Source organism: Cyprinus carpio, chromosome B6, assembly GCF_018340385.1.
Source record: "Cyprinus carpio isolate SPL01 chromosome B6, ASM1834038v1, whole genome shotgun sequence".
In the NCBI taxonomy this organism is placed as follows: domain Eukaryota; kingdom Metazoa; phylum Chordata; class Actinopteri; order Cypriniformes; family Cyprinidae; genus Cyprinus; species Cyprinus carpio.
In genome coordinates, this window is record NC_056602.1 from 24763758 (window position 1) to 24791683 (window position 27926).

Below are 27926 nucleotides of genomic sequence, written 5' to 3' on the forward strand. Positions count from 1 at the left end.
CATTAATTTCTCACCTGCTGAACAATGCAGATATAACTAAAAAATTAGTAAAAAAGTGAAAAGAGCTTTTGTGTAAGTCCCTGCTGAAAATTCTAATTTTGAAAAATTTCATCTGCTACACTGCATATTCATTTTCTTACTCAGTATTTTGTCTTGTTTTCCAGTGCAAATATCTAAAGATGTTTAAATCTAAATATATTACTTGAGATGCAAAAATGACATTAGATTCTAAATGTTGTTTTTTGTGAAACACTTCAAAATTAAGATTAAAATTTTTCTTTTTTCTAATACTGCTGCCATTTTTTTTTCAGTTCTTTTTAATTAAAAAACACATAGACCACAATTAATTTTGATACATTTCTCATAAAACAAATGTTATGTCATTGTGCATCTCAAACAAATCTTGAATTAAGAACATATAGATATTTGTACTGAAAAACATAAAATACTGTATAAGAAAGCGACTTACTGTACAGTTTCTTTCCATAAATCACAAATTTTTCAATTTCTGTTTTTTACTGAATTAAAATGAAAGTACTATAGTATGAAGTATGAAAGAAACTTTTTGAATAATGGCTTGACAAAGGCTCACAAAGGATTACAAAGTTTGACAGCCTTATTCATTTTCAAATTTATATTCACTCCATGCTATTCAAAGTTAAAGTCTTTGAAAGTCTTTTTAGTAGGGTTTTTCTAATGCATTCAAGCTATATATACAGTATATATATATATATATATATATATATATATATATATATATATATATATATATATATATATATATATATATAGATATTTCTGTCATGACAACTCTCGGAGGGATTGGCATGGTAATGTACATGACAATGTTAATGTATTTTGGTCTTGGCAGAATAGACCTGCTATGCTGTTGCGGCAAAGCAAGTACTGAGACTTGCTACTGCCAATACATCCACAACATGCTGCTGTGAGCATGTAAGAAATATTGCTGCAGCAAACATTACATACATTAAATAACCCCCATATAGCATACATTACCTTGTAGCAGATCTATACAGGTGGAGCTGGGGAAGGTGGAGGGTTTCTGAAGCAAGCTGCAACTGCTACGATAAGCCCTAGTCATATATTTGAATGCTGAGCAGCGAGCAGGAGCGCCTTCTAGAGTTTCATGCCAGAACTCTGTATATATTATATTTTTTATTTCATGGTCATTAAGGCCAAAAGATAGTTGAAATATGCATTTTCTTTACAGCTGCTATGATCTGTATTGTGAAAAACGCTATGAATTCCCTGGGAATCAACTCTAGTGTTGTCGACTGTTTGAGCTTCAGGAACAAACATGGATGCAAATGATGCCTCAAGAGCGACCAAAGCGACAATTATAGTAAACCTTCAGCTTTTTCTGCTTACTTGGAGTATGTTTATGGCCTAAATGATCAGTGCAATGTTCCATACACCCTCCCGCTCTCTTACCTCCTCTCAACACCAACAGATTCACCTCACTGCCCACCGGGAGGTCCTTCAGTATATCCACCACCTGCGCATGGCTCAGCGTTTGCACGTTCTGCCTGTTAATCTCTTTTATCACGTCTCCTTTCAACAGGCCTCGGCACCACTGCTCATCCAGGATCATTTTCACCTTCTGCCCCAGAGGACAGTCTGCAATGGCAAAGCCAAATCCTCCAGGTCCCTTCACGATTGGCACGCTCACCAGCTCCGGCTGCAGCATCCCTGTCTCGGCACCGCTGCTGCTGCTGCCTCCAGGAAGAGCAGCGACCACCGGCCGCCCACTGGCGTCTGTGGTTACGTAGTGAAGCTCTTGGGAGGATCCGTGAAGGGCATCACCTTTGACCAGCAGCGGCTGGCCATTGATGAGGGGTACGGCGGTTACGATCTCTCCTGTCGGAGGTGGAGGTGGAGGGGGAAGGTCCTCGCTGTCCACGTCCACGTCGGGGGGAAGCGAGTATCCACGACAGAGGACCATGTCAACGTACTGATTAATTGGGATGCACTGGAACATGTGGACCACGTCGGCGTGGGTCTTGCCTAAGACAAGTGTGCTGTTGATTTCCACAATTACATCCCCTAGGTTGAAAAGAGAGGGAATTTGACAGCATCAGAAATGAAAAGAATCATTACAAAGTGGATGCACAACTTTTCTAATCCATTTATGTTTTTGAAAGATGCTAGATGAAAGGAATAGTTTAGACAAAATTAAATATTCTGTCCTTATTTACTCACCCTTACACTATGTCATTTCCAATGTGTATTATTTCTTTGAGAACCTTTGAAGAATTTCGAAACCAATCTTTTTAATATACACATTAAGATACAAAAATGACAAAGAAATACCAAGCAGTTTGTGTGACTTGTGTACTATATTCCAAGTGTTTTTGAACTCGATCAGTGAATGAATTACCCCTTTGAATTTTTTTTTTTTTTAATCAGCTGATCCAGTTCATGAATTCAGATTGTTCACTCACTCAATCATCTGCTACAGCTCTCTAATTAACAACTCAATGGAAAAAAAGATTATTAGTGAATAATGACTTAAATTTTAGGGGGGTTATTATGTGGCTTTAGATGACTTGCCACTATGGTCACAATGAACTGTTGCTGTATGGAAGCAGGTTATTATACTTAACTAAAACTAAAAGTATAAAAAACACACACACATATATATATATAATATATATATATATATATATATATATATATATATATATATATATATATATATATATATAGCAATATTGAAAAATATTTTAACAAAAAATTATATTTATATATTATTTATATATCATTACATATCATATAAGAATAAAATATTCTAATAAAAATGACTTCAGCACATAATAAAACTACTAAAAAATAAACTAAAATTTAAACAAAAATGTCAAAAGCCAAAACATAAAACAAAAGCCATTTCAGAATAATAATAAAAAACTGTGATAGTATGAGTAATACTAAAATAAGGATGATATGGGGAAAAAAATGCATGACAGATCTTCAAAATATTACACTTTTTGTTTCACAGAAAAAAGTAAAATCGTCAAATGGTTTGGAACGATATGAGGATGAACAAATAAAGCCATTATTCTGTAGCCTTTTTATTTTAATATACTTTTCCTATCCCATTTAATGTGAAGAGACATCTATAATTAAGTCATCCGTAGGGTGGCTTCCTAACTACCCCTAATGTGTTTTGTGTATGTTCCCCTAAAAACCATTCACCAAACTAGACATCACTCACCAGAGGCCATCTTGTTGTCCTGGGCGGCCGGGCCATCAGCAAGAACGTTCTTCACCTGCAGGAACTCATCAGGTCGGTCTCCACCAATGATGGTGAAACCAAAGCCCTGATGGCTCTTCCTGAGAGCCGTGTGATACAGCTCCCCCTTCAGCTGGGTTGGGTCCCGCGTGAACCCGGGCGTACCAGCCGCTCCACCTACAGAGACAGAAGGAGAGGAAGACACAGACAGACGACATCTGTGATGACTTCACATAAAATATGCACAAAGACAAAACTGTAAACAACTAGACATTGATACAGTAGATTTACAGTATATACAAGCATCAACTGCACCACAATGTTCACTGATAAACATGTTTTCAAAATGTATGACAGATTCATCAGTAATGTGTGAAGTCACAAAAGCAGACTGTCCTAATATCATTAACCAAAGCACATTGTGGGATACTTTCTGTGACTATTACACAAAATAGAGCCTGAAACACAAAAAAGGGTATAAAGCACATTTTTTGTACACATGGACAGAGAAAAGAGACCTAACCTTATATATATATAAATGGGTAACGGGGTTGCAAACATAGGCTAAATAAAATGTAATATGGTAGAGTATAGGTTGTTTGGAACAAAATGTTGGTTTGCATTTATTGATAAACTTTCAACATAAAAAAAAATCCTCAAATCTTCCAATTGAGCTTTAAGAGTACAGTCAATGTTCACTAAAATTTGCGTAAAATAAATTTAGGAAATGGATGAAATGATTCATTTGTCTTTCCATGATGTTGCTTCCTGTGTGTCACAACTGTAAAGACCATTGCATTATTTGCAAAAAGAGGAAATTATGCAAAACAGGATTGCATTAAATGACAAACACTAATAACCTCTGTTTTGATACTTTTAGACAGATAGATAGATAGATAGATAGATAGATAGATAGATAGATAGATAGATAGATAGATAGATAGATAGATAGATAGATAGATAGATAGATAGATAGATATATATGAGACAGACAGACAGACAGATAGATAGATAGATAGATAGATAGATAGACAGAGAGATAGATAGATAGATAGATAGATAGATAGATAGATAGATAGAACAAAAGAGACAGACAGAATTGTAGATAGAACAAGAGACTTAATAGAATAATAGATTCAATTAACAGAACAAACAAAAAGATAGATAGATAGATAGATAGATAGATAGATAGATAAGACAGAGACAGTCAGTCAGACAGATACTCATAATATCCATGTGTATGTGCACAGATTCCACAGATGTTCCATGAAACTATCATTTAATTGTACAGGAATGTTTTCCTATGTGTGACTGACATGTAATTAAACACTGAATAGTAAACAAAACCATTAACAACTCTCTCTGACAGCATAGACGAGAACATTTATCGTCAGCGGCTCATCCCCACATACTTATCTAATGTACTAATGTAATCCTGTGCATTTCCAGAAGGGCTGAGGAAATGATAACACTCACATTCCAATATTAGACAACTTACAGAAACCCTCTCACACTGGGTGTGGAGATTTCCAGCTAATGTTCCACTGCTGTAAGTGAAAGTTTTAGGGGGAACTGTTTGTTGTTTTAATGCACATAACTGCTCTGACTCACTTTTTTTACTTCCTGTCAGAAAAGATTAATGCAGTGTACCATGGAATACTTTACTCTCAGAGTTCACAAATCACCAAAGTCATCTAGAAGTCTGTGGGAATCACACTGTTTTAATGAACTATTATATCACCGAACGATAAAAGAAGAATCACACAGAGCTAAACGAAACTTGGGTTGTGTGTGTGCTGTTAGAGAGAACGCTTTGATTGCATGTGCTGTAATGGCAGCTGTGAATCTCCCTATTACAGGGAGGAAGGCCAGTCAAAACACTGATTTTGCCATTTTGACGGGACAAAGTAGAGAAAAGACAGAAAATGATAATGGTGAATGTTTTTTTTTTTTTTAATTGTGCCAGCAAAACTCAAAGTAAGAGGAATCTTCAAAACAGTTAAACTTTATAGAATAGTTATAGTTGCATGCCACATCTCCAAATCAGAAGAAAATTTAGTTGTTGATTAGTGCAACCATTTGCTGGTGATTTGACTTTTTGTTCTGCCTCTATAATTATATTAATACTGTAGAATATAAATATTACTTAAAAAAAAAAAAAAAAAAAAAAAAATATATATATATATATATATATATATATATATATATATATATATATATATATATATAATGTATAAAAATAAAAATACACATGTACATTTATATCATATTTTAATATATTATTAACATTCTAAATAATACAATAATGTAATAAATCATAAAATATGCATAAATAAATAATATTTTAATTAAACTACTGTTTAAAAGGTTTGAAAAAACAGTTAAAAATTAGTGCTGTCAAACGATTAATCGCATCCAAAATAAAAATTTTTGTTTACATACAGTGGGTACAGAAAGTATTCAGACCCCCTTAAATTTTTCACTCTTTGTTAAATTGCAGCCATTTGCTAAAATCATTTAAGTTCATTTTTTTCCTCATTAATGTACACACAGCACCCCATATTGACAGAAAAACACAGAATTGTTGACATTTTTGCAGATTTATTAAAAAAAAAAAAACTGAAATACCACATGGTCCTAAGTATTCATACCCTTTGCTGTGACACTCATATATTTAATTCAGGTGCTGTCCATTTCTTCTGATCATCCTTGAGATGGTTCTACACCTTCATTTGAGTCCAGCTGTGTTTGATTATACTGATTGGACTTGATTAGGAAAGCCACACACCTGTCTATATAAGACCTTACAGCTCACAGTGTATGTCAGAGCAAATGAGAATCATGAGGTCAAAGGAACTGCCTGAATAGGCATTTTATATGTTATTTTATTTTATATGCTCTTTGTGCAGCAGCAGTATGTCTTAAATACTCATGGCACCGTATCGCCATATGCATTGGCAGTAGCAAGTTCCTGTACTTGCCTGCAGTAGCAGCAACTAGCAGCAGCAATTCAACAGCAGCGTAGCAGATCTATTCCACCAAGACCAAATACATTAACATTGTCATATCCATCACCATGTTAAAATCTTCAGAGTGTTGTCATGATTTAAGTATATTTATTTTTTTCTAATCTTACTGACCCCAAACTTTTTGAACAGTAGTGTAATTGATTACATCATGTTAATATTTAGAAAATGGTTCTTAAGGTTTTAAAAGAAAAGATAATAAATATGCTATTTGAAACTAAAACAACACACTTTTTGGACATTTTGTGGTTGTCAAATGTTAGTGGCACATATCCATAGTCACACCTGTGGTTACTCTGCTAGGACACCAACTGAGTTCATCCATCTGCTAAAATCATGTTGGTGAACCAGTGTTTGAGAAAGCTCCAGCATTGTGTGTCCGTAGATGCCACTCGAATTGTGATTTTGATATCTAAAGCAATGAAACTTGCTGCAGTCTCACCACTGCCATGGTAACGGAGCGTTTCAGCAAAGCAAAAGAAAATGTGCTTTTCCCCCTTGTCCTTTCTTCAACTCCTAATGACCGAATAGAGGGTCTGTTATGCCATCCAATCAAAGCCCTCAGACTCACGTGTCATCTATTTTCCCCCTGTTCCTGTCATCTCTGCATCGATAGCCACTGTTCACTTCAGTAGATATGGATTTTCTGGTCTGAATGGACAGCAGTCATTGTTTCTAGAAATTCTGAACGAATGTGTAGAAGTAAAGCCAGAGAGGGACTGATCAAAGAGAGGCAATGTGAATGCATGATGGATGCTAATGTTCTCTTATGTTAATGCAGCCTGTGATGTGCTGCAAAGCAATCTCTGTAACATTTATACTCCCATCCATCCACCCTAAAACAGCACTCTTCTCTTCCTTGGGTTTTTCGCTCCCTCTCATTTATGCACATGCTCAAACACATCTATAATGCATCCAGTGTAATGGAAGAATCTTTAATTCATCATATTGAGAATGGCAGATGACTCACCGTTCTTTAATCTTATCTTTCTGTCCTTCTTTCCCCGACACACAATCATTCACCCAGTGAGGAGCCTGTGTGTTTGCTGCCGGGAAACTCTAACATGCTGAGTGTCTTTACTGTTCCCTTTAAACACTCATAAATTCAGTTTAAATTCACAGTTAGGGAGGTGCGTGTTTGTACCTGGAGGAGGTGCTGCCCTCTGTTGGTTCTGAGTTGCGACTGCAGTGTCCAAACCGAGTTTCCTCTTGGCCTCTAAAACCGGATTTTCAAACTGGGTTCTCTGGTTTATGTGACTGAGGATGACAAAAGAAAGTTTTTAAGTATATCGCTAGCCTATACTTTAAAAAGCGTGAAGAAAACAAATCTAATCATATCATAAGACTTACTCAACGTAGTATGTGCCGTACTGCGGGTCATCAATCTCCTCCCAACCATATGGAAGTTCTGATGAAGAAACGAGAGCAATGTGTTTAAATGCAAATCCACACACACACATGCATATGGCTGAAACAACATCATTAACAACAGCAGGCAACTTTTTAAAGAGGCCATATCACAAAGAACCATCAATTTCCTTAATTTTTGTTTACATATAATACACTTTGACCTTTCAAAGGTTAGCCAGTCATGACAAAGCTATGTACATAAAGAAATATTAAAGGTACTTTAGCAGCCTGGTTAATCTAAGGAAATGAGATTAGGTGTAAAATTATTATAAATTAAATTATGACAAAAATATTGGGTTTTTGCTGTAAAAAAAAAAAAATGAAACATTATACATGGACTTTAGAAAAAAATATATAAATAATTATAAAAATCAATAAATAAATGACTACTTGTCAACCTTCTGGAATGGAAATGGTTTAAATTATAATAAAATTATTAAATTTGTATGTTTTCTGCAGCATGACATTACAATAACGTTTAATAAAATATATCTTTTTATAACATTATTTTGACCAAATAGAACACTTACTTAATTTTGCTTTAAATGTATTATACATGTTCTTAATAAAATCGTTTTAACAGATAGATTTAAGATGTTCTTTACAAATTTAATAAAAAACATATTTTATAACGCTACCCTAACAAGAAAACAAGCTAGTGTAATAATGTCATAAGTTTTCAAAACATTTTATTTTGTAAAATAAAATAAAATATTTTTTCTGGTTTTTCAATTCACATTATGTTGCTTTGTATTAATACTATATATATCTATATATATATATATATATATATATACAATACTGATATATATATATATATATTATATATATATATATATATATATATATATATATATATATATATATTATATATAATAAAATATAATAAATTATATATAAATTTATAAAAATAGTCAGATAGACACTTTAGAAAATAGTCAGATAAACAGGCAGGGTTAGCTGCTGTGTGTGCATGTGTGTATCCCCTCTGCTGTATGTACATTATGCCCAAACGAACTAATGAGGAGAAAAAAAAAGAACAGCTAAATCAACATAGACATCAACACACACACACACACACACAAACTCATACACAAACAGAAAAGTATTGTGCACCAATGAGCATAAAGCACAGAACTTTAAAACTCCCTTAAAAGAGCAGCTACATTTTGTTAGACATCATGTGTGCTCGTGTGTATATTACAGAGGAAAAGGCAAGAGGAAGTGAATGCATTCAGACGAGGTTATGCAATCACGTCCTCTGCGGCGTATGAATGTGGGTACACACATCTGATTGAATGCAGTTGAACTTCTATTTGCATATGCATGTAGCTGTCATACATGTTTATGACTTCTTATATAAATAAGTAACGCAAAGATTCACCTCCATCCTCACACTTTTCAGGGGGCTTGGCTTTTTTGACCAGACGAGGGTCCAACCACGTAGTCGATTTTGTGTTGTGGCTATAAAACAAAAAAGAAAATGCATTAGATATTAGAGCTGTATTTAGACAGGAATTCAAAAGCGATTTTGGCCTACATACCAGCATTTTGATAGACTGTTTTGTTCTTCTTTCATTAAAATAAATTAGACCGCTACTTTCATCTAATGAACCTTAATGAACTGATTAATCGCAAGCAGTTGAACTGAACATGTTCATTCATTATTATGAACTGATTCATTAGTTGATAAATTCATTGTTATTGCTTTTTGTCAATTTTAGGTCTGTTTTTGACATTGCACTGACCTCAGTTTGAGACCCGCTGATTTAGACTAATGCAATGCATCAAATAAAGTTATTATAAAGCCTTGGCAGGTCAAAGAGGGTGAGGTTTTCAATGGCCTGTAGTTATGAGTCTTATAAATTGAACTGGAAAATTTTTGGAACCACTAAAATATTTATGAGTGTGACCCCAAATGCACACACACACAAACAGAACTTTGACTCTGTTCTTTAAAGAGCATCTAGGCCACACTGCAAGCTATATTTATTATTTCGTTCTGACAGCTCTGCTCTTGACTTTTAAAAGCAACACTACTTTTTCAGAGTGAAAAAAACATCTGATATCAGCAAGATGGGGAGAGGAAGTGATAAAGCATGCCGTTTGTGAAAATAGAAATTGGAATACTATGTTGATGGAGTTTGAGATTTGACCTGAATAGGATCAGACAGCAGCTCTATGGAGGGGAAAATGTGCTGCCTGCTAACAAATATTGCTGCTTATAAAAGGAAATATTGGAGAACAAATTTAAAGCCAGTAAATAAAAACGTTGTATAAATATACAATTTGCATATAACTACAGCATCAGAATATTACTTTAAGAACCTCCGGCAATAAAAAATGAAAACACTCCACAGGAATACTACAGTGGCATGATAAATGCAAAACAAAACGCAAAAACAAACAAAACAATATCCTGTGGTATTGTGAATAGTGCATCAAATCCCACATGACATTCAGTGGTACGAAAACAATAATAAACACAAAAACAATATTCTGTGATATACAGTGTGTCAAATCAGGTGGTGTCAAGTAATGTGACAACAACAACAACAAAAAAATCATCAAGACTTCAAGGTATTCGGTTCAAAAGGTACTGTATAAAGCCATGGGTTTAAAGTCACCACAAAAGCGTCTGTAATGGATAATATTAATGTTAAGCATCATTTACAGAATTTACAAATAGATTTTATAAATAATATTAAATATATTTTTAATTTACACTATTTTTATCAAAATTGTTATTGAAAGTCGTAACCTCTACCATAGCTATGTAATCTCATGATAAAATATGTCCATGTGCACGATTAAATACAAATAGTAGCCTATCTTGTAACTGAAAGTGATGCAACAAGTTTTGAATATGCACATGTAACTGAAAATTACATAACTGAATAAACAACTGAAATTACAGTAATATCTTTAAAGTAACTGCACATTTCTTATATATGAGATGCACTTTTCTTTGCTAATACATCCATATTTCCAATGCTATGAACAGGCCTTATTATTTATGAATGGGCTGTAGACCAGAAGGTGACCTGAAATTTATGAGTACAGCAGCAGCCCTCGTGCAGTTAGTAAAGTCTAAATCTCTCCTCTGACGGCCACACACACTTACTCTATGAAGTAGACCATGCCCGTCTCCGTGTAGGCCATTTCCCAGTTGTACGGCAGCGGCTCCAGGCTTTCGTCTCTGGCTAAAGAGCTCCAGGTGCGGACTTCCAGTGTCCCACTGCCACCTGCGCTGCCTCCACCACTGGACTGAGTGTAGCTGGGCACAGCTTTCCTCCACTCCTCTGTCCTCTCTGCAGAAGGAAAGAAGATAAAACAATGCAAAACTTATTTGCATGTCAAAGTAGGATGGTGTGCAAGCAAGATCTTTTCCTGCTTCAGGTTCAATACAGAAAAAAGTATTTATAGCCACAAATAATGACATCATTATTATTATTATCACAAATTAATGCTACATAAATATCTTGTCATTTTTTTTTATTTTTGCATCATAATACTCTATAGCATACACTGTATAATATATAAACATGAACCTCTTGCTACTACTATATAGCAAATTTCAATTTCATTGTTATATTGTCAAAAATTGTTGGAAACTATTTTATTTGGCCAGCGATATATTAAACATTGGATATATAGTACATCCTACCTACTTATGTAAAGCAGTATATACTATATGGCAAATTGCGGCTATGTAATAATTTATATAATCACAAAATGTAAACGTATTATCACACAACTCTATATATAAAGTTGGATATGTATTATATAAATCTTTAACCGCATGCATGGAGTATATAATATAACAAATCTGAACAGCCTGATTTTTTTTATTTTGGCACAAAATGTAACTATTATCGCCTGGCTCTTTACATAATATATATATATTATATATATATATATATATATATATATATATATATATATATATATATATATATATATATTTCCAAATTTATCCTCACACATACAATATACTCTAGTAAGGTGATATATAATCCCAGGTGCTTGATTGTTTATATTGTCGCAAAATGTAAAATGCATTATTGCTCAGCACTATATATAAAATTGGACATATATATTATATCCAGCTTAATAATAATCACATAAAGCAAAATATACTATATAGCAACTGCCAGATTTATTTAGTCTCAGAAACTAACTATATATTCTCCTAGCTTTTTATATAAAGTTGAATATAAAGTTTTATTCACACACATACAGTATATTTGCCTGCGTGATATATACTATATAGCAAATCTCAAATGCCTGATCGCTTGTTACAAAATGTAAACTATATTATCGCCCAGCTCTAATCTGCTAAATGCGACTAAGGCATGGAGATATTAAAATATTATAAACATTAACATCAAGCTTTTCTGTAAAGCTGCTTTGAAACCATGTGTATTGTGAAAAGCCCTATATAAGTTCATCTTGACGTGGCTATTACAGCATGCAACAGGATTTGAGGCGTCTTATCAAACATCACTAATTTATAAAATTGCAAGTTCAAATCTGATGGAATTTGCATGGACCTACACATCATCTGAATATTTTGAGTAAATGTACATAATTTAATGCAGTAATATGACTACAGTTAAATAAAAAAGGCTACTGCATTGTACTTTATTTCCGCAACACTGCAGCACAGGAAGAAATGCCCCTGGTAACAGCAGCTGTCTGTGTTTGCATGTAACAGCAGTATGCATGTGCATGCATGATAACTAACTCGTTGCCATTTTCCCTCTCTTTAAGCACACTTGAAGTGGCAGAAGCCTTTAAAGCAAATATGACACTATTCTGTGGCAAGGACACTCCCCATTAAACATATCTTTTAACATGAGCCAAGGGATTACTTACTTCAGCGAATATTCAACAACTATTCCCTATCCACTTGCTTTTGCCAAGGCTGGGAGGGAAGACCTCATCAGTCCCAGTAGTCAAACATGACTATACAAACACAACAGCTTATAAGAAACAACAACTGTGTCAAGAGTCTTTTTTTTTTAAGCTTACAAGATGAGTACAAGGAGGCTATAAGAAGGCAAGCAGAAAGATTAAACAAGGGTACTGTAGCGGTACCATGGTGTATATATATTATATATATATATATATATATATATATATATATATATAATATATATATATATACATACACATACATATACACACACACACACACACACACAAACACACACACACACACACACAGGTATATATATGCATTATATTTTGTGTGTACTAATGCATTGCATTGTATGCATATGCACACTATATTTAACTTTAATCTCTTACACACACATTTGAACACCACAAAATTACGATGTTACTTTCTGTTGCTGAAACTCAAGGCCTGAAAGTTTAAATCAGTTTATATTTTGTTATCAAGTTACATACACCTAAATATCCCACACAGCCTACACACAAACAGAAACACATAATGTAAGTGTAATATAGGAACATTACATAAGACATACATAATTTAAGACGAAAAATACTGCAGATATAAGATTGGTTCCTCCTGGGGACACTAGAGGCTTATATTGCCTAAAGTCAAAAACAATGGTTAAAAGTTAAAGCCCTGTAAACATCTAAACAGCTCATTTATGTTTAAAGCTGATCGACACCAGGGTCACGGACATGAATCCTCCACGCATTAAGCAAGTCATTATGGAGCAATGTGACTCGCTTGCCAAGCGCTACTCTGAAGTACTGCAGTATACAAATAGAGCATAAATTTCAGGCCTGGAGCCTTGAAATCACAACTACTGATCTCAAAAGGATTATAAGGTTATACTGTGAACTAATGAGAGCATGTGAGCAGGGGGTTTGGCTCTTTTTTAAGCAAAGCTTGCCTCTCGGTGCTGATTTCTCCTTGAGTAGAGGACGGGTTCTTCTCTGAGAAAGGCCTCAGACTGATCACTTGCACATAAGTGAAGCAGACTGCAGGTTAAAGCCTCAAGCACACAGCGATTTTGGCAAAGATTTGCTGTATGAGACAAATTTCAGGAATATTAAAGACTTCTTTCTTGTGGGGCGAAATCGGCAGCCTTTGATCGCTTCATTTGACAAGCTCCCCAACGGCCAATTAATTGACTTTGTGATGAATCTTAAGCTCCAATGAAGTTCTGACAGTTGCAAAAATTTTGGGTCGCAGTTCTGCAGTATGACTGCTAATAAAGAACTGATAGAAGCACAGCAGCTGAAGTAAAATTACCATTTTTTATTAAATTATTTAAATATAAATATTAGATGAAAAGCTTAAACTTAAAAAATAAACAAAAATGTTGATTCGGCAGCTATCTGAAATGCCTGTAAATACATTTAAGTTGAAGTACTAAAATGACTTAAAAGTAAAACTGAAATAAAAAAATTAATTAAAGCTAAATAGGAAAATAAAAAAATAACAAATAACAGGAAAATTCCTAAAACTTAAAGTGAAATTAAAATGAAAGTGTAAAATAATAAAAGTAAAGCTAACTCAAAATATGAATAAATACTATAATAGTATATAAATAATACTAAAATAACACCGGGACAAAGTCCCAAGATATATATTCCAAGCTTGGAAGAAAAGGAAGAAAAAAGTAATGAAGCACAGTCTGTGTCAACATGGGTGGGAATTGTTAGACTGCAATTGTTCACATTTTGGTTGACCAAAACACACAGATTAAAGTCTGTCCTGACCTGGGATGCCATTTGGGAGCTGTGGCCGCTCCTCATCCTCTTCTTCCTCAGGGACCACACTGTCCTTGCGGTCCATCTTGCTGACAGAGGTTGTTCGCTTTCGTTGGACTTCGGTGCCATAATCCTCCTCAAACAAAACCTGGTCGACCAGGTCAGGCTGAACCAAGTTGGGCTCCGCAGGAGGTTTTGGAGTCCCATAAAAGTTACCTGAGAAAAATAAAAAGTGCCTTGTTTAAAGACAAAAAACTCTTGATACGTGATACCTTTGAAAAGTCATAAACGTAGACACTTTGAAACTTTTAGAGGTGTGATTCAACGTTTTTGCTACATTAGCTTTGATTTAACAATCCACAAACCTCTACAGTTTGATGAAACAGCTGATTCTGGAACACTGAGACAGGAGCTGCCTGCAAATTTATCTCTTTATCGCTACCTCCGCTTTCTTCCTCAGTCCCCGCTTTCTCAGAAACGGAGATCTAGGTGTCAATTATCCAATATGCAGTGTGAAATGTTATACTCTTTCCATTCAGTGGTGCCTTGAAAGTAATTACACTCACCACTGGATTCAGTAATTGAACTTTTCCCACTATCTTCTCATGCAAAAATCTGTTCATTAATATGCATCAGAAACAATAGTACAGCCAATCAGTAGAGAAGCATAATGTATTCAAATGAATTTCTAATTTGATGGTACATGTCAATGTGTGTGTATGTGTTTGCATGGGTTGAAGGGTTATGCTTCATTATTTCCCCTTGATGTAAGACTAAATAAATCACTTTCAGTATGATTAGATTCAACCAATGGAAAGACTTTTTTTTTTCAAATCAACTGTTCAACCTTCACCAATTATACACAGATTAATTTAAATTATCCAAATTTGTTGTTTTGTTAGTTTGCTCCCTTCATCCTGAAAATAATATGCTGCCCCTAGACATCATTAACGTCTGTATGAAAAAAAAACAGCTTTTTAAGGTCACATATTCATCTTTTGCCAATGTAAAATATAATCCTTGTAATCAGTCGAAAGATTAATCCTTTCCTTTTTAGACTGTAAATTCTAAAGAGTTTAATTAGCAAATAGAAACTGAAACCATGTGGGAATAGGCTTTTTCACAAGCAATTAACTACTGTTGACAACTTCGCTCACCTCTCATGAATATGCAGTGATGAATATTCACACTATCCCTCTCGGTCTCTCTTCATTATACAAATGAGATCTCCTGCTATCCAGTGTCACAGTGTAAGGAAACCTTTTGTGCTGCTACCATAACATTTGATACACATCATGTTTCCAAAACTATAGTCTCACTGAGAAAGACATTTGAACATTGATGTAAATTCTGGTCCGGTTTGCAGCTTATTCTGGTGAAGAACTGCACAATTAGATGGGAAGGGATGCTTGAACATTTAAACCAACTTAATCACGGTTTGACCTTGCTGATGTGACATAAAGAGGCAAATAAACCCATGAAGCAGCACAACTGTTTTCAGCACTGGTGAAAACAAGAAATGTTTCTTGTGCAGCAAGTCTGCATATTAGAATGATTTCTGAAGGATCAAGTGACACTGAAAACTAGAGTAATGATGCTGAAAATTCAGCTTTGACATCACAGAATTAAATTACATTTTCAAATTTAGCCTATTCAAATAGAGATTTTTTTCAATTGTTATCGTATTTTACAATATTACTGTTTTACTGTATTTTTGATCAAATAAATGCAGCCTTGGTGAGCATAAGAGAGTTTTCATACTAGAAGAGTTGCAACATACTGTAATGTTACTTGATGTCAGACTTACTGTACAACTTCAAAAACTATTTATTTTAGTGTACTGAACAACTTCTCTTCACTAGCAATGAGATGAAGACTTCTTCAATCACAGATAAACACACACTTTATTATATACAACATGGTTTGTAATAAATGCTAGGTAAGTGCTTGGCTAATTAGAGCTGTTGCATGACGCTGTAACAATGATTAATCACCACATACGCATCAGAAGGTATGCTCTACACTCAGTATCAGAGCAGATTTACAGCTTCATCTGTCGCCAGTAATCTGCAGAGAGTGGTATAATCCCACCACAAGGGAAACGTTGTCCCAGCGTTCTCTTAACGTTGTCAAAAATATTTTGGTGCACATAAAGCACAGCTATTACATTAAAATAGATCAAATGATGGAATGTGGAGAGATTGCAGAGATTTATGGGCTTTACACAACATAAGAGGTCCAAAATGACACCCACCATTCAGCAAATTCATTTGAAAAAAAAAATGTGTATTTGTGGGAATTTTGAGAATTGCCAAGAAATGTCATATTTCCCTCCATAACACTAATGAAACATAAATGTACTAAAATGTATCTGAAAACATAATACTGTAAAAACACCATGCAACTGTACTTTAAGTATACTAAACTGGTATACTTAAATCTGCTAAATTGGAACAATGAATTTGCACTTTAATTGTGTGTAAGTAGTGCTGAAGTCCAACTGAAGATATACTGAAGTATATTTGATTGTGCTAAAGTGGACCTATTGCAAGTATGCTTCAGGTACAAGTCGTGGCCTAGTGGTTAGAGAGTTTGACTCCTAACCCTAAGGTTGTGGGTTTGAGTCTCGGGCCGGCAATACCACGACTGAGGTGCCCTTGAGCAAGGCACCAAACCCCCACCTCCGGGTGTGTTTTCACGGTGTGTGTGTGTGTTCACTGCTGTGTGTGTGTGCACTTTGGATGGGTTAAATGCAGAGAATGAATTCTGAGTATAGGTTACCATACTTGGCTGTATGTCACATCACTTTCAATTTCACTTTAAATATCTTGCATTTAAAGACTGATATTATTCAAAAATCATACAATCCTCATCAACAAGTGACATAAAAAAACATTATAGGCTTAATATTAAGAAATGTGGCACTCGAAATAAAGTTGAATTAGAATTTTTATATCAGTAAGTCTTGAGCAACATGTTAGTAAATATGTTAATAGATTTGAACCATACTTAGTATGAAATAAATGTATTTTAAATACATTTCTTTTTTGCTAGGGAAATCCAAAGAAGATTTGTTTGCATTTTCTTTGCATATTTATTATTATTATTATTTTAAATGTGTCTACATTTTTACCCCATGTATAACTGATGTCACAATTCAAACAACTTAACAGCTCTAAAAATAGAATTTTCATTATCCAACATATAAATACTGTATCTTCATGATGTATATACAGAATCAAAGATTATCTTTCTTTAACCTGAATTATTCCAAGTGAGCACATGACATCTATCCATTCATTGGACTAATAATGATGTTGATATGTGACCCAACAGGCAGTAAGTACAGTGAATTGTGCCACAGACTATTCATGTTTACAGATCGCCCCCATTGAGATTCTTTATGTCTGGGTGCTTTCAACGAGCGCTAAATCTTTATTGATCAGGATCAACTCTTAATTCAACCAAGCTTGCTTAGACAGGATTACATTAAAAGCTGCCTTGAGGGTTGTAAATTTATCCACACTACTGGAATGAGGGAATCAGAAATGCCTAGCATGTGTTTGCTATCGCTCAAACATGACCACACAGAGACATTAAATGTTCTAAATCTATATAATGGTTTATCAAGGATAAAAATGTCATATCATTGCAGTAAATATTTTGTAAAACCGGATTGTGACTTCCTGATGGTGAACTATTCCTTTAAGGAACAGTCTGCTGGGATTAGTTTACATCCGTGTGTTAGCACGCATGCGTGTGTGTCCTAGGATCAGAACGTCTCCCTCTTTGAGAGCAGAGCACATATGGGCATTTCCTACTGGCATGGCTCCCTGTCCCAGCAGGCCTTGCCTGGCATGAGTCCGGTCCCACTGTCGACATGGGGCCACAGTGAAAGCACTCGCCTGGCACGCTATCTGTCTCTCAGGACAGAGACATCCAAACACACCAGACTGCAGAGGGAAGGATAAACACACAAAGCTTTTTTGTGCTTCATTAATGAAGAAAAAACAAAGTGCTCTGAAAAGAAATAATATATAGCATTCGAAAGAGTCTCTTGTGCTCACCAAGGCTGTTTATTTGATCAAAAACACAGTAAAAAGTGTAATATTGTGAAATATTATTACAATTTAAAATAACTGCATTCTATTTAAATATATTCTAAAATATAATTTATTTCTGATGGAAAGCTGAATTTCCAGCATCATTACTCCCGTCTTCAGTGTCAGATGATCCTTCAGAAATCATTCTAATATGCTGCTCAATAATTTATTATTATTATTATTAACAATGCTGAAAACAGTTGGGCTGCTTAATATAATCCTTGCCAAATAAAAGAATATTTTTTTACTGACATCAAACATTAAGGGCCCTATCATACACCCGGTGCAATGCGACGCAAGCCGCAGCGCAAGTGTGTTTGCTAGTTTCAGTTCGCCGTTCACATTTTCCCGTCCAGCGCCACGTCATTTAATTAGCAAATGCATTTGCGCCCATTTGTGCGCCCATGGGCGTGCTGGTCTAAAAAAGAGGTGTGTTCAGGCGCATTGCTATTTTAAAGAGCTGAAAATAGACTGCACCATAGACCAACTCAAACCTGGTCTAAAGTCTGGCGCAATGTTTTTTCTTTGTTATTTAAAGAGCGCGTTAGTATAGGCAGGTCCACAACGCACGTACACGCTGCTTATTAAAAACAGGGACGCACAGCAGCACACAAACATGCCAAATATTAAAAATTGAAGGATTCCAATGCATAAGAATTTTTTGTAGGCTAATTAAATATAAAAATGCCTACATGTCATAATGGATAGTCATCGCATGTATCAGAATTAGGCTACCTATTTGCTCGCACACGAGCAGCTCCGTCTATCTCGGAGATGCGTTCTATCTTTGCGCTTTCCAAATTCCGCCGTGTAAATAGCAAATCCGTCATGGCACGAGCGCAACTGTCTCTTAAAGGGAATGGAAGATGAGACTCTGATTGGTTTATTGCACGTTACGCCCAAAAAACACCCATTACTCATTAAGAGAATAGGGACAACCCATTTAGACCATGCGCCCGGGCGCGCCAACTGTTTTTCTGTCGTTAAAATAGCAAAAGTGGATTTGGACACGCCGTGAGTGCACCTGCGCAGTGTGCTTTACACTTTGCATTTAGATCGTTAAAATAGGGCCCTAAAAGTCATTTACACATCATGACCAATTTATATATTACAAGTACCTACAATAAACAGTACAGCTTTTGCACCTTTTTCTGAGAGACACACACAGACACACAAGAAAAGGAGCTAGGTATTGCTTTTTAACTCCTTTCATAGAACGTTTGTTGAGGAAAAAAATATTTTGTACTCTATTTGCAGAAAAACTGCCATTTTTGTCTTCCTTATGTGTCCTTTTTTAGCGGTTTACCTCAAGCTCTGCAAAGCATGTTTGCATGGTGTAAACCTGTGCTAACTGACTCACTGCCTGTAAGATTTGGAGGCTAAATCCATAGTTCATTTTTGAGGCTGCACTGTCATGGAATTCCTTTTGGACAAGATAAATGCCTCGAGGTGCTGGTGACAGAGTTTACTTCAGTCAAGTAAACAACATGACTATCGGATCTTAACACTAGAGGTGCATTTCCAGAAATGTCAGTGTTTGACAGGCAGCATAAGAGTAGAGTTTAAGTTTTCGGTTAAACTTAGATTCATTGCATTCGATGTGAATTTCACCTGCCCGGTGAAAACCATAAAAAGAAACAGCACACCTCTTCTCAACAAGTCACATGATTTGAGATATCATTCATGTCTGTTTGTATAAAGAATATCAGTATAGAGGCAGTGTTTCATACCATCATATGTTCCGCTCTCCAGCAGTAATCCACTCTCTTCAAGGATGCGAAAATCCCCCACACTGATGAAATTATAGTCCACTCCTGGAACCTCCCCATCTCTGGGCAGCCGGGTGGTACCTTCCAGTAAAACAAACACAATTAGAGACAGTGAGAATATCCTACACCCACAATCCCCTTCACTGCAAACTTTGTGTCCATCTAAACAGCCTCAGACTGAGCAAAATTCTAATTGGATTCCCAGGCTGCGTTTCAGCATTTCTTTTTAAAACAAGTGCACTCTATTCAAAACTGTAAATAGAACCGATCTCCCATAGATGAGATTTGGAAACTTGGATTCTGAATCTGGAACTGAGAATCTGGATGGATTACATGGAAATATAGCCAAAATAAGCGGGGTGGTTTTGGCCATTCGCAAGGCTTTAAAAGATGAAAAAGCACATGCTTTAACATAATTCCTGTGAAAATGGTCTGGAAACACCACACAGAGAGATGGACATATTACATCATATCAGAGGAAATCTTGTGTTATTTAGTGTTATTCAAGCATAGTGTAGTCACAGATTGCTCCATTCAAAAGGAGAATGACGAGTCGGTGACACAGAGGTGGAAAGTGTGCACAGAATGCATAAAATGAGATTCAGTCTATAAAGCATTCGGCACTTTTGAAAACTGTGTCTGCAGTGAAGTAGTCTTTAAAATATACCATATTTTCACTCTTTGGTTGCTCAGCCCCGTCAACATTCACTCATCCTAATGTTGTACCGAACTTGTATGACTTACTTTCTTCAGCTGAACACAAAAGAAGATATTTTGCAGAATGCTGAAAACATATCGTGATCTGGGACTGACTACAGCTCCATAATGGGTATAATTTTTCATAAACATCAAAGAGTAATTCTTCATTATTACAGGGGAATTATTCAAAAAAAATTTACACTTCAAATAATTCAGAAATAAAACAATGTGTTAATCAAAAAGTTTCTATTTCGACTGTTCGACAGCTGGGAAATAAAAGCTGATGTCTACGTCTATTGCCCGCGATAAAATTTGTAAAAAAAAAAAAGTATGTGTAAACAAAAAAAAAAAAAAAGTTGTATATAAGTTGTATAAATGGATCACTTTCTCTCAAGTCTACTTGTAATATCAGTCAACTTTCTTTTTTTACATCCTTATCTTTGACCTTTACAAATGGCAAACATCAATAAAAATTAGCTGATTAAATGTGGATGTAAATGCCAAGTTAGTCACTTTGGACAAAAGAATCTTCTAAATGAATTCTAAATAATATCTTTGTTGGTGTTCAGCAGAAGAAAAACAGTCATATGGATTTAAACATGACAGAATTTCCATTTTTGGGTGAACTATTAATGGATGCCTGCTTTTTTATCTCTAAACCAAGATAAAAATGTAAATTCTGTGTGTTTAAGCCTGCGTGAGTGTTTGCTCAAAAAATATCAAATATAAACTGTACACGTTTGGACCTAATTTCAGAGGTGGGTTGTTTAGCAGCAAAATCCTCATAAGAGACATCCGGGGGTGGCATTTCTTGCGAATAAAAGGCCAAAAATAAAAGATGACATTTCTCGGCTCTGTTCATGTGTGTGTTAGGAAATGCCACTAGGCTTTACTGTCATTTGAAGGACATTTACATTAGAACCAGCTAACTAAAATGCCAGAGTCAAGTGTCTGCAGAGACTTGACTATTAACTTAAGAGCAAAAAAATATTAAAAATGGGCTCCTTTTTCCCTGGGAGAGCAACTGTTTAAATGCAACAAGAAGAGGGAACCGGAACAACGGCAGTGGTTACAGATATGTGAATATCCACTGGCAAGGTTAAAAAGGGTTAACTTGTTCCAGATCCATAAAATAAGGATAAAGAATGGAGGAGAATGAAAGAAGAGATGCTCCTACTTTTCCAGCGACATTATTTTCCTTGTCCATCTGAAAGACAGTTATTTGCAATTATCCCATGTAAACTGAGTCGTTATGTAATCTTTTTTAATAAAATAATACAATAATATCGTTACATAATTTGTTTTTAAAGGAAAATAATGCTTTTTTCTTAAGAGGTAAATGGCCATATCAGAATGATTTCTGAAAATTCAGTTTTGCCATCACAGGAATAAATTATTTTAAAATATATTACAATATAAAATCTTTTTTTTATTGTAATAATTTTTTCACAAAATTAATGTTTTTACATACTTTTAATCAAATAAATGCAGCCTTGGTTAGCATAAGAGACTGAAAAAATAAAAATACAAACCTTACCAATTCCTAACTTTTCAATAGTACTTAAACTAAAATACTCATAATAAGTAAAAAGTTCATTTATAATATTACATTTATATTTAAAAATCACAAGTGAATAATTAGAGTACAGTAAATCTTAAAATAAAAGTCTTAAATATTCTCTCATTGTTCAACGAACGCTATCTTTTTATGTTAAACTATCCCAGACTTTCTTTCGCAAAATGCAACACCTCTTCCGCAAACACTTTACATCTTTGCGACAAACCGTCTCAGTGGAAAAAAATGCATTCACAGCTCTCTGGCGCAGCGTAAACTCTGGTGCGCCCAAAGACTTGTAAACAAAGACTGATGCGGCAGGTCGTGAGCAGGTTATGTAATAACAGCCAGCTACATCTTAGTCGGCCTCTGAAGTGAGTTTAATCACAGGCCGGTTCTAAAAGAAGTCCACAGATCCCCCGGGCGAGCACCTGCTCCGGCTGCGTTCTGGTGGAGAAGGGATATGAGTGGCACCTTAGGCTCCTCTTTATTTCTCTCTGTCAGAGGAGCTTTTAAGAGCTTTTGTTCATAGCTCCATAAAGCAGCTTTGTGACTGCAAACACCGGAGGCTCTCTCTTCCTCCAACTCTTTTTCTTATACCCTGCCGTTTCATGCTCTTCTCATAACTTACTGACTAAGGTAAAGAGAGAAAAAGAGAGGGAGTAACTAGGCCAAAAACAGAGTGACCTAAGGACAAGAGAAGAGGATGCTATGCTTAAATTGGCATCCAGTGGAAATTCTTTGTCGTTTTATTTTAAATCGGATCGTCTCAAGCCTGCTAATTTTCCATAAACATCAAAGACTAATTCTTCATTCTTTTGGGGGAATTATTCATAATTAATTCTTCTTTTAAACTTCAACAATTTCAGAAATAAAACAAAAATGTGTGAATCAGAAAGTTTTTAATTTATATTTATAATGTTCGACAGCTGGGAAATAAAAGCTGATGTCTAACATTTATTGCCAGCGATAAAATGCACAGCTAAACAGCTTCCGCTGGCTGTATTTCAAGCTGTTCAAATGGATCCCTTTCTCTCAAGTCCACTTTATAATCTCAATCAAACTTTCTTTTTTATAACCTTGTCTTTCACCTTTACAAATGACAGGTCGTTTTTTGTTGCGGTTCCTTTAAGTCTACGTAAACGTCCTCTGCACACGTGACACCAGTAACGGCACTTTGCTGTGCTTCTACTTGAGAGCTACATGTTTGCTGTCAAGTCTAATATGGTTTGCACCACCTCAGGCTGCTTTCAATAACAGCCTCTTTGCAATAGTATTTGATTTTGACAGGTTCACAAAACAATTGGCGCTGGAATGCGCGGTGCAAACTGGTGATGAGCGTGATGATCATGGATTGTTAAAAATAAACTTTAGCTGCTCATTTCTAACACTGAAATCCTTCAGAAGGATATACAGAGTGACAGGAGCTACAAAGAGCAAGAAACAGCTTGAGGTATGGCGGACTTCTATTGTTTTGCAAAAAACATTGCTGAATATTAATTTAGGAAAACAGTTACTATACATTCCACAGCATAAGCTATATCTCATTATACACTGTGTTTTCTAGCATAATACTACTATTCAAATGTTTGCAGTCACTAAGTCTGCACTTCAGTAAAGACACATTTAAGTGATCAAAAGCGACAGTAAGTATTTATAATGTAAGATTTATATTTTTAATAAAAACTGTTGTTTTGAAGTTTCTATTCATGAAAGAATTCTGAAAAAAAAGTATCAAGGTTTTCACAAAAATATGAAGCAGCACAACTGTTTTCAACATTGATAATAATAAGAAACATTTCTTATTATTATCAATGTTGAAAACAGTTGTGCTGCTTCATATTTTATTTTTTTCATATTTTATTTTATTGTGAATAATATGATATTAGAATGACTTCTGAAGAATCATGTGACACTGAAGATGATGCTTGTATGATGATTGTAATGATGCTAAAAATTCAGCATTACCATCACAGGAATAAATTACTTTTTAAAATATGTTCAAAAAAATAAAAGTTACATTGTAATAATATTTCACAGTGCTTTGTTGTACTTTAGGTAGTGTATATCATAATCACTTATCAAATTACTACTTACTCTCTATTTATTAACACCCATATTAATACCTATTTTTTTACAACAACTTCTTACTCTCTATTGTTTAGCAAACCTAATAACACCTTTTGTCACAACTTGTACTAAAATTAATTTGTATATCAATAACAAATTAATTTTTCAGGTTTGGTGCATTATATAACAAGTTACAATTGCTTAGGAAGGTCTGTTTTTTCTAAAAAAAAAAAAAAAACAGACTGAAATGATTTTATGAAACAGGTAAACAGATTATGCTGCAGGTAGCATGCAAGAAAGACGTAGATTTTTTTTTTTTTGCGTTGAAATGCCACATACTAAATTGTCGTAGTGAATTTTTCCTCAGAGTGTTTCATGACACATTTGTCACTGTCACTTATCAAGTTAGACTAAATAGGGAATAACGAACTCGCTGAATGAGAAACTAATGAGCAGTGTGCTACTGCTTGAAGAAACATGCTCTCAGAAAGCCACTCCACAACTCTCAAGAGAAACAGCATATCATGCGGCGCATCACAGAGGAGAGCTGGCGGTGCGCTGCAGAGGCCCAGACCAACACGAGAGATTTTGCCTGAGGAGAGGCTCTGTCTCCTTTACTACACTAACAGACACACCAGTGTGAGAAATGGCCAAAGGATTCACTCTAAGCACCAAATGGAAAAAGCTGCCTTTACAGCCTCTTTGCAATAGTATTTGATTTTGACAGGTTCACAAAACAATTGGCGCTGGAATGCGCCGTACAAACTGGTGATGAGCGTGATGATCATGGATTGTTAAAAATAAACTTTAGCTGCTCATTTCTAACGCTGAAAAAGACTGAGAGGTAAGATGAGATAACCATACTGCCAGAAAAAGACAGAGACGACATATATATATATATGCTTAATTGTTCTTACATCGAAAATCGAAAATAAAAAAAAAAAAAATAAAAAACAATAAATACAAAAAAATAAATTAAAAAAAAATTAAAAAAAAAAAAAAAAAAAAAAAAATTAAGTAAAATGACAAAATAAAACAAAATGACAAAACAAAATAAAATAAAGTAAAATAAAATACAATAACGTAAAATGAAAAAGAAAATTAAATAAAGTACAATAAAAAATAAAGTAAAATGTCAAAATAAAAATGACAAAAAGTAAAATAAAGTAAAATAAAATGAAATTTATTTATTTCATATATTTGATATGAATATGTTTTTAATTATATTTTCTATTATTTATTTGACAGGCTCTTTCTTCCCAACTAAATTAATAAGACACACCACTGTGAGAAATGACCAAAGAATTTACTCACAACAAAACGAGACAAGATAACCAGAAATATGTACTTAAATGTACATTTCATAACATAAACATTTCATGATCAAGTTTAAAATCAAATAAAAATAATATTTTGTATTATATGTATTAATTGGTATTTTAATGTATTTTTTAAAATATAAATTTGTTAATTTTACACATTTTATAACCACTACTGGGACTTCTTCAGTATAGATTTTTTCCATATGTATGAAAAACTTTTATTTGCAGTATTAAATAAATGATTTATTTTAATAAATACATTTCATTTAACAAATAAATATGAATACAAAATAAAAACTGACTGGCTGTGTCTGTGTGTGTGTGTGTGTGTGTGTGTGTGTGTCTCTTACATGGAATAGTGCGCAGGTACAGGTTGTCTCGAATCACTTGCTGCAGTTTGTGGTCGATTGATCCTTTTTGGAACTGCAGACTAAGATAATGCCTCAAATCAGCATTCAGCACTTTACCTGCAGAGAGAGAGAGAGAGAGAGAGAGAGAAACGGAAATTTAAAAAACCTTTCAAAGTTTATGGAAACTGAAGTAGGTACGGGATACGTTACTCTGAGGTTGCTCTGAAGTTGCTCTTTCATAAGATACTGATACTTAATGGGTTCTTAGCCCATTTAAAGCATAAAACTGGGTCTAAAAATTAGACATATGTTAAGGGTATAGGGCTATTCAATGAATATGAATAATGTAGCTCAGTTCATTTGATCAAAAAGTTCTTAAAAAATAATTTTAAGATCTCTTGTGAAACCTTAGGAGACAGAAGAAAAATTACAGGAAGAAAAATCTAAGAAGCATAAAACAAAACTTATGAAATGTGTCAAATTATGGAATTAAAATAGAAGCAAAAGTTCAGTTTACTGTCTGACTAGGAAAAAAAATAAAGTGATCCTGCTTTCCTACGGGTACTTCCACTGTACGAAAATACCTTCCATTAGTGCCCAATTGTTTTTCATTTTCTAAGACTAGAGTGACATCTTATTCTGCACATACACACGCGCACACTCCGTGTGAGAGCCAGCTGCACAAAACAACACAGCGTAAGTCTCTTATAAGCTTTGCTAACTCAGAAAAGACTTCACAAACAAGCTGACACAGTGTCGAAAGCAACTGTGAAAAGTGAAACCTAATGAAAACCCTCCACACTGAACTTTCAAAAGCCTCACTTTCCTCTTTCTGCCAAACTCCAAAGACGCAACTCTGGGAGAGTTCACAGAGAGTTGGAGAAAGTTGCTCTGCAGAAGAAGACGGAGGATGTTTGCTGATATAGACTGAGGGTGGATGATAAAATGAAGGGAAACAGAAAGAGAGAAAGGAGTCCAACAGCACAACTCGAGGGAGGAAAACAAATGCTATTAAAGGGGTCATATGAGAGATCACATTTTCTTTGATCTTTGGTGAAAAAAAGGAAAAGGAAAAAAAGAGTTTATTAAAACATGCTTTAAATTTAAAAACCAACTCATTATAAAATCATTGATTATGTCAAGAACCCACATTCACAAAACATATCCTTCCGAATGATCTCAACATTAAAAAAAGAAGATAATTTATATTTATGTCCCTGATCATTTCGTTCTGGATTTACCATTCATATTACACATTTCAATGCAGATTAGTTTATTAATCATTGACGATGTTCAGTCTTTGTAAGTATTGTCAGATTAGTAAACAGATAGTTCTTTTGAGTCTGATCTTTTTTAAATGAACATATTTTTTGCATCACTTACAAAAATATATCATTTACCAAAATAAAAAAATACAAAAAAAAGCAATTACATATAATTACAAAAATAAAACCAATACAAAACACTTACAAAAATTTAATTAAGTACAAATTAAATTATGATTAATATACACTTGTTCATGTGTGTCGATTTTTGTTTACAGAATAAGGTAATACGATACAAAAAAAACTTATGAAAATTAAAGCAAAATTCTAACATAAAATTAAATTAAATGCTCATTACAATTGCTTGAAAGAATGATTTTTAGAATTATGTCATTCCATCACTATAGCAGA

General features: G+C 34.5%; 1 protein-coding gene across 4 annotated transcripts in view; it reads right to left on the reverse strand.

Moving 5' to 3' along the window:
• Window positions 1-27926, reverse strand: part of LOC109071651 (membrane-associated guanylate kinase, WW and PDZ domain-containing protein 3-like) — a 114256-nt gene that overhangs the window by 14325 nt on the left and 72005 nt on the right. For 3 of the 4 annotated variants that reach the window (XM_042726442.1, XM_042726441.1, XM_042726444.1), the window contains exons 2-10: window positions 26251-26367; window positions 20216-20335; window positions 14392-14598; window positions 10811-10997; window positions 9071-9150; window positions 7627-7684; window positions 7421-7533; window positions 3233-3427; window positions 1453-2064 (exon numbers count right to left, since the gene is read on the reverse strand). In XM_042726442.1, coding sequence (XP_042582376.1) covers window positions 1453-2064; window positions 3233-3427; window positions 7421-7533; window positions 7627-7684; window positions 9071-9150; window positions 10811-10997; window positions 14392-14598; window positions 20216-20335; window positions 26251-26367 — 1689 coding nt within the window. Of the gene's footprint in view, window positions 1-1452; window positions 2065-3232; window positions 3428-7420; window positions 7534-7626; window positions 7685-9070; window positions 9151-10810; window positions 10998-14391; window positions 14599-14747; window positions 15250-20215; window positions 20336-26250; window positions 26368-27926 lie in introns of those variants that run through there. The other variant, XM_042726443.1, reaches the window with a different exon arrangement.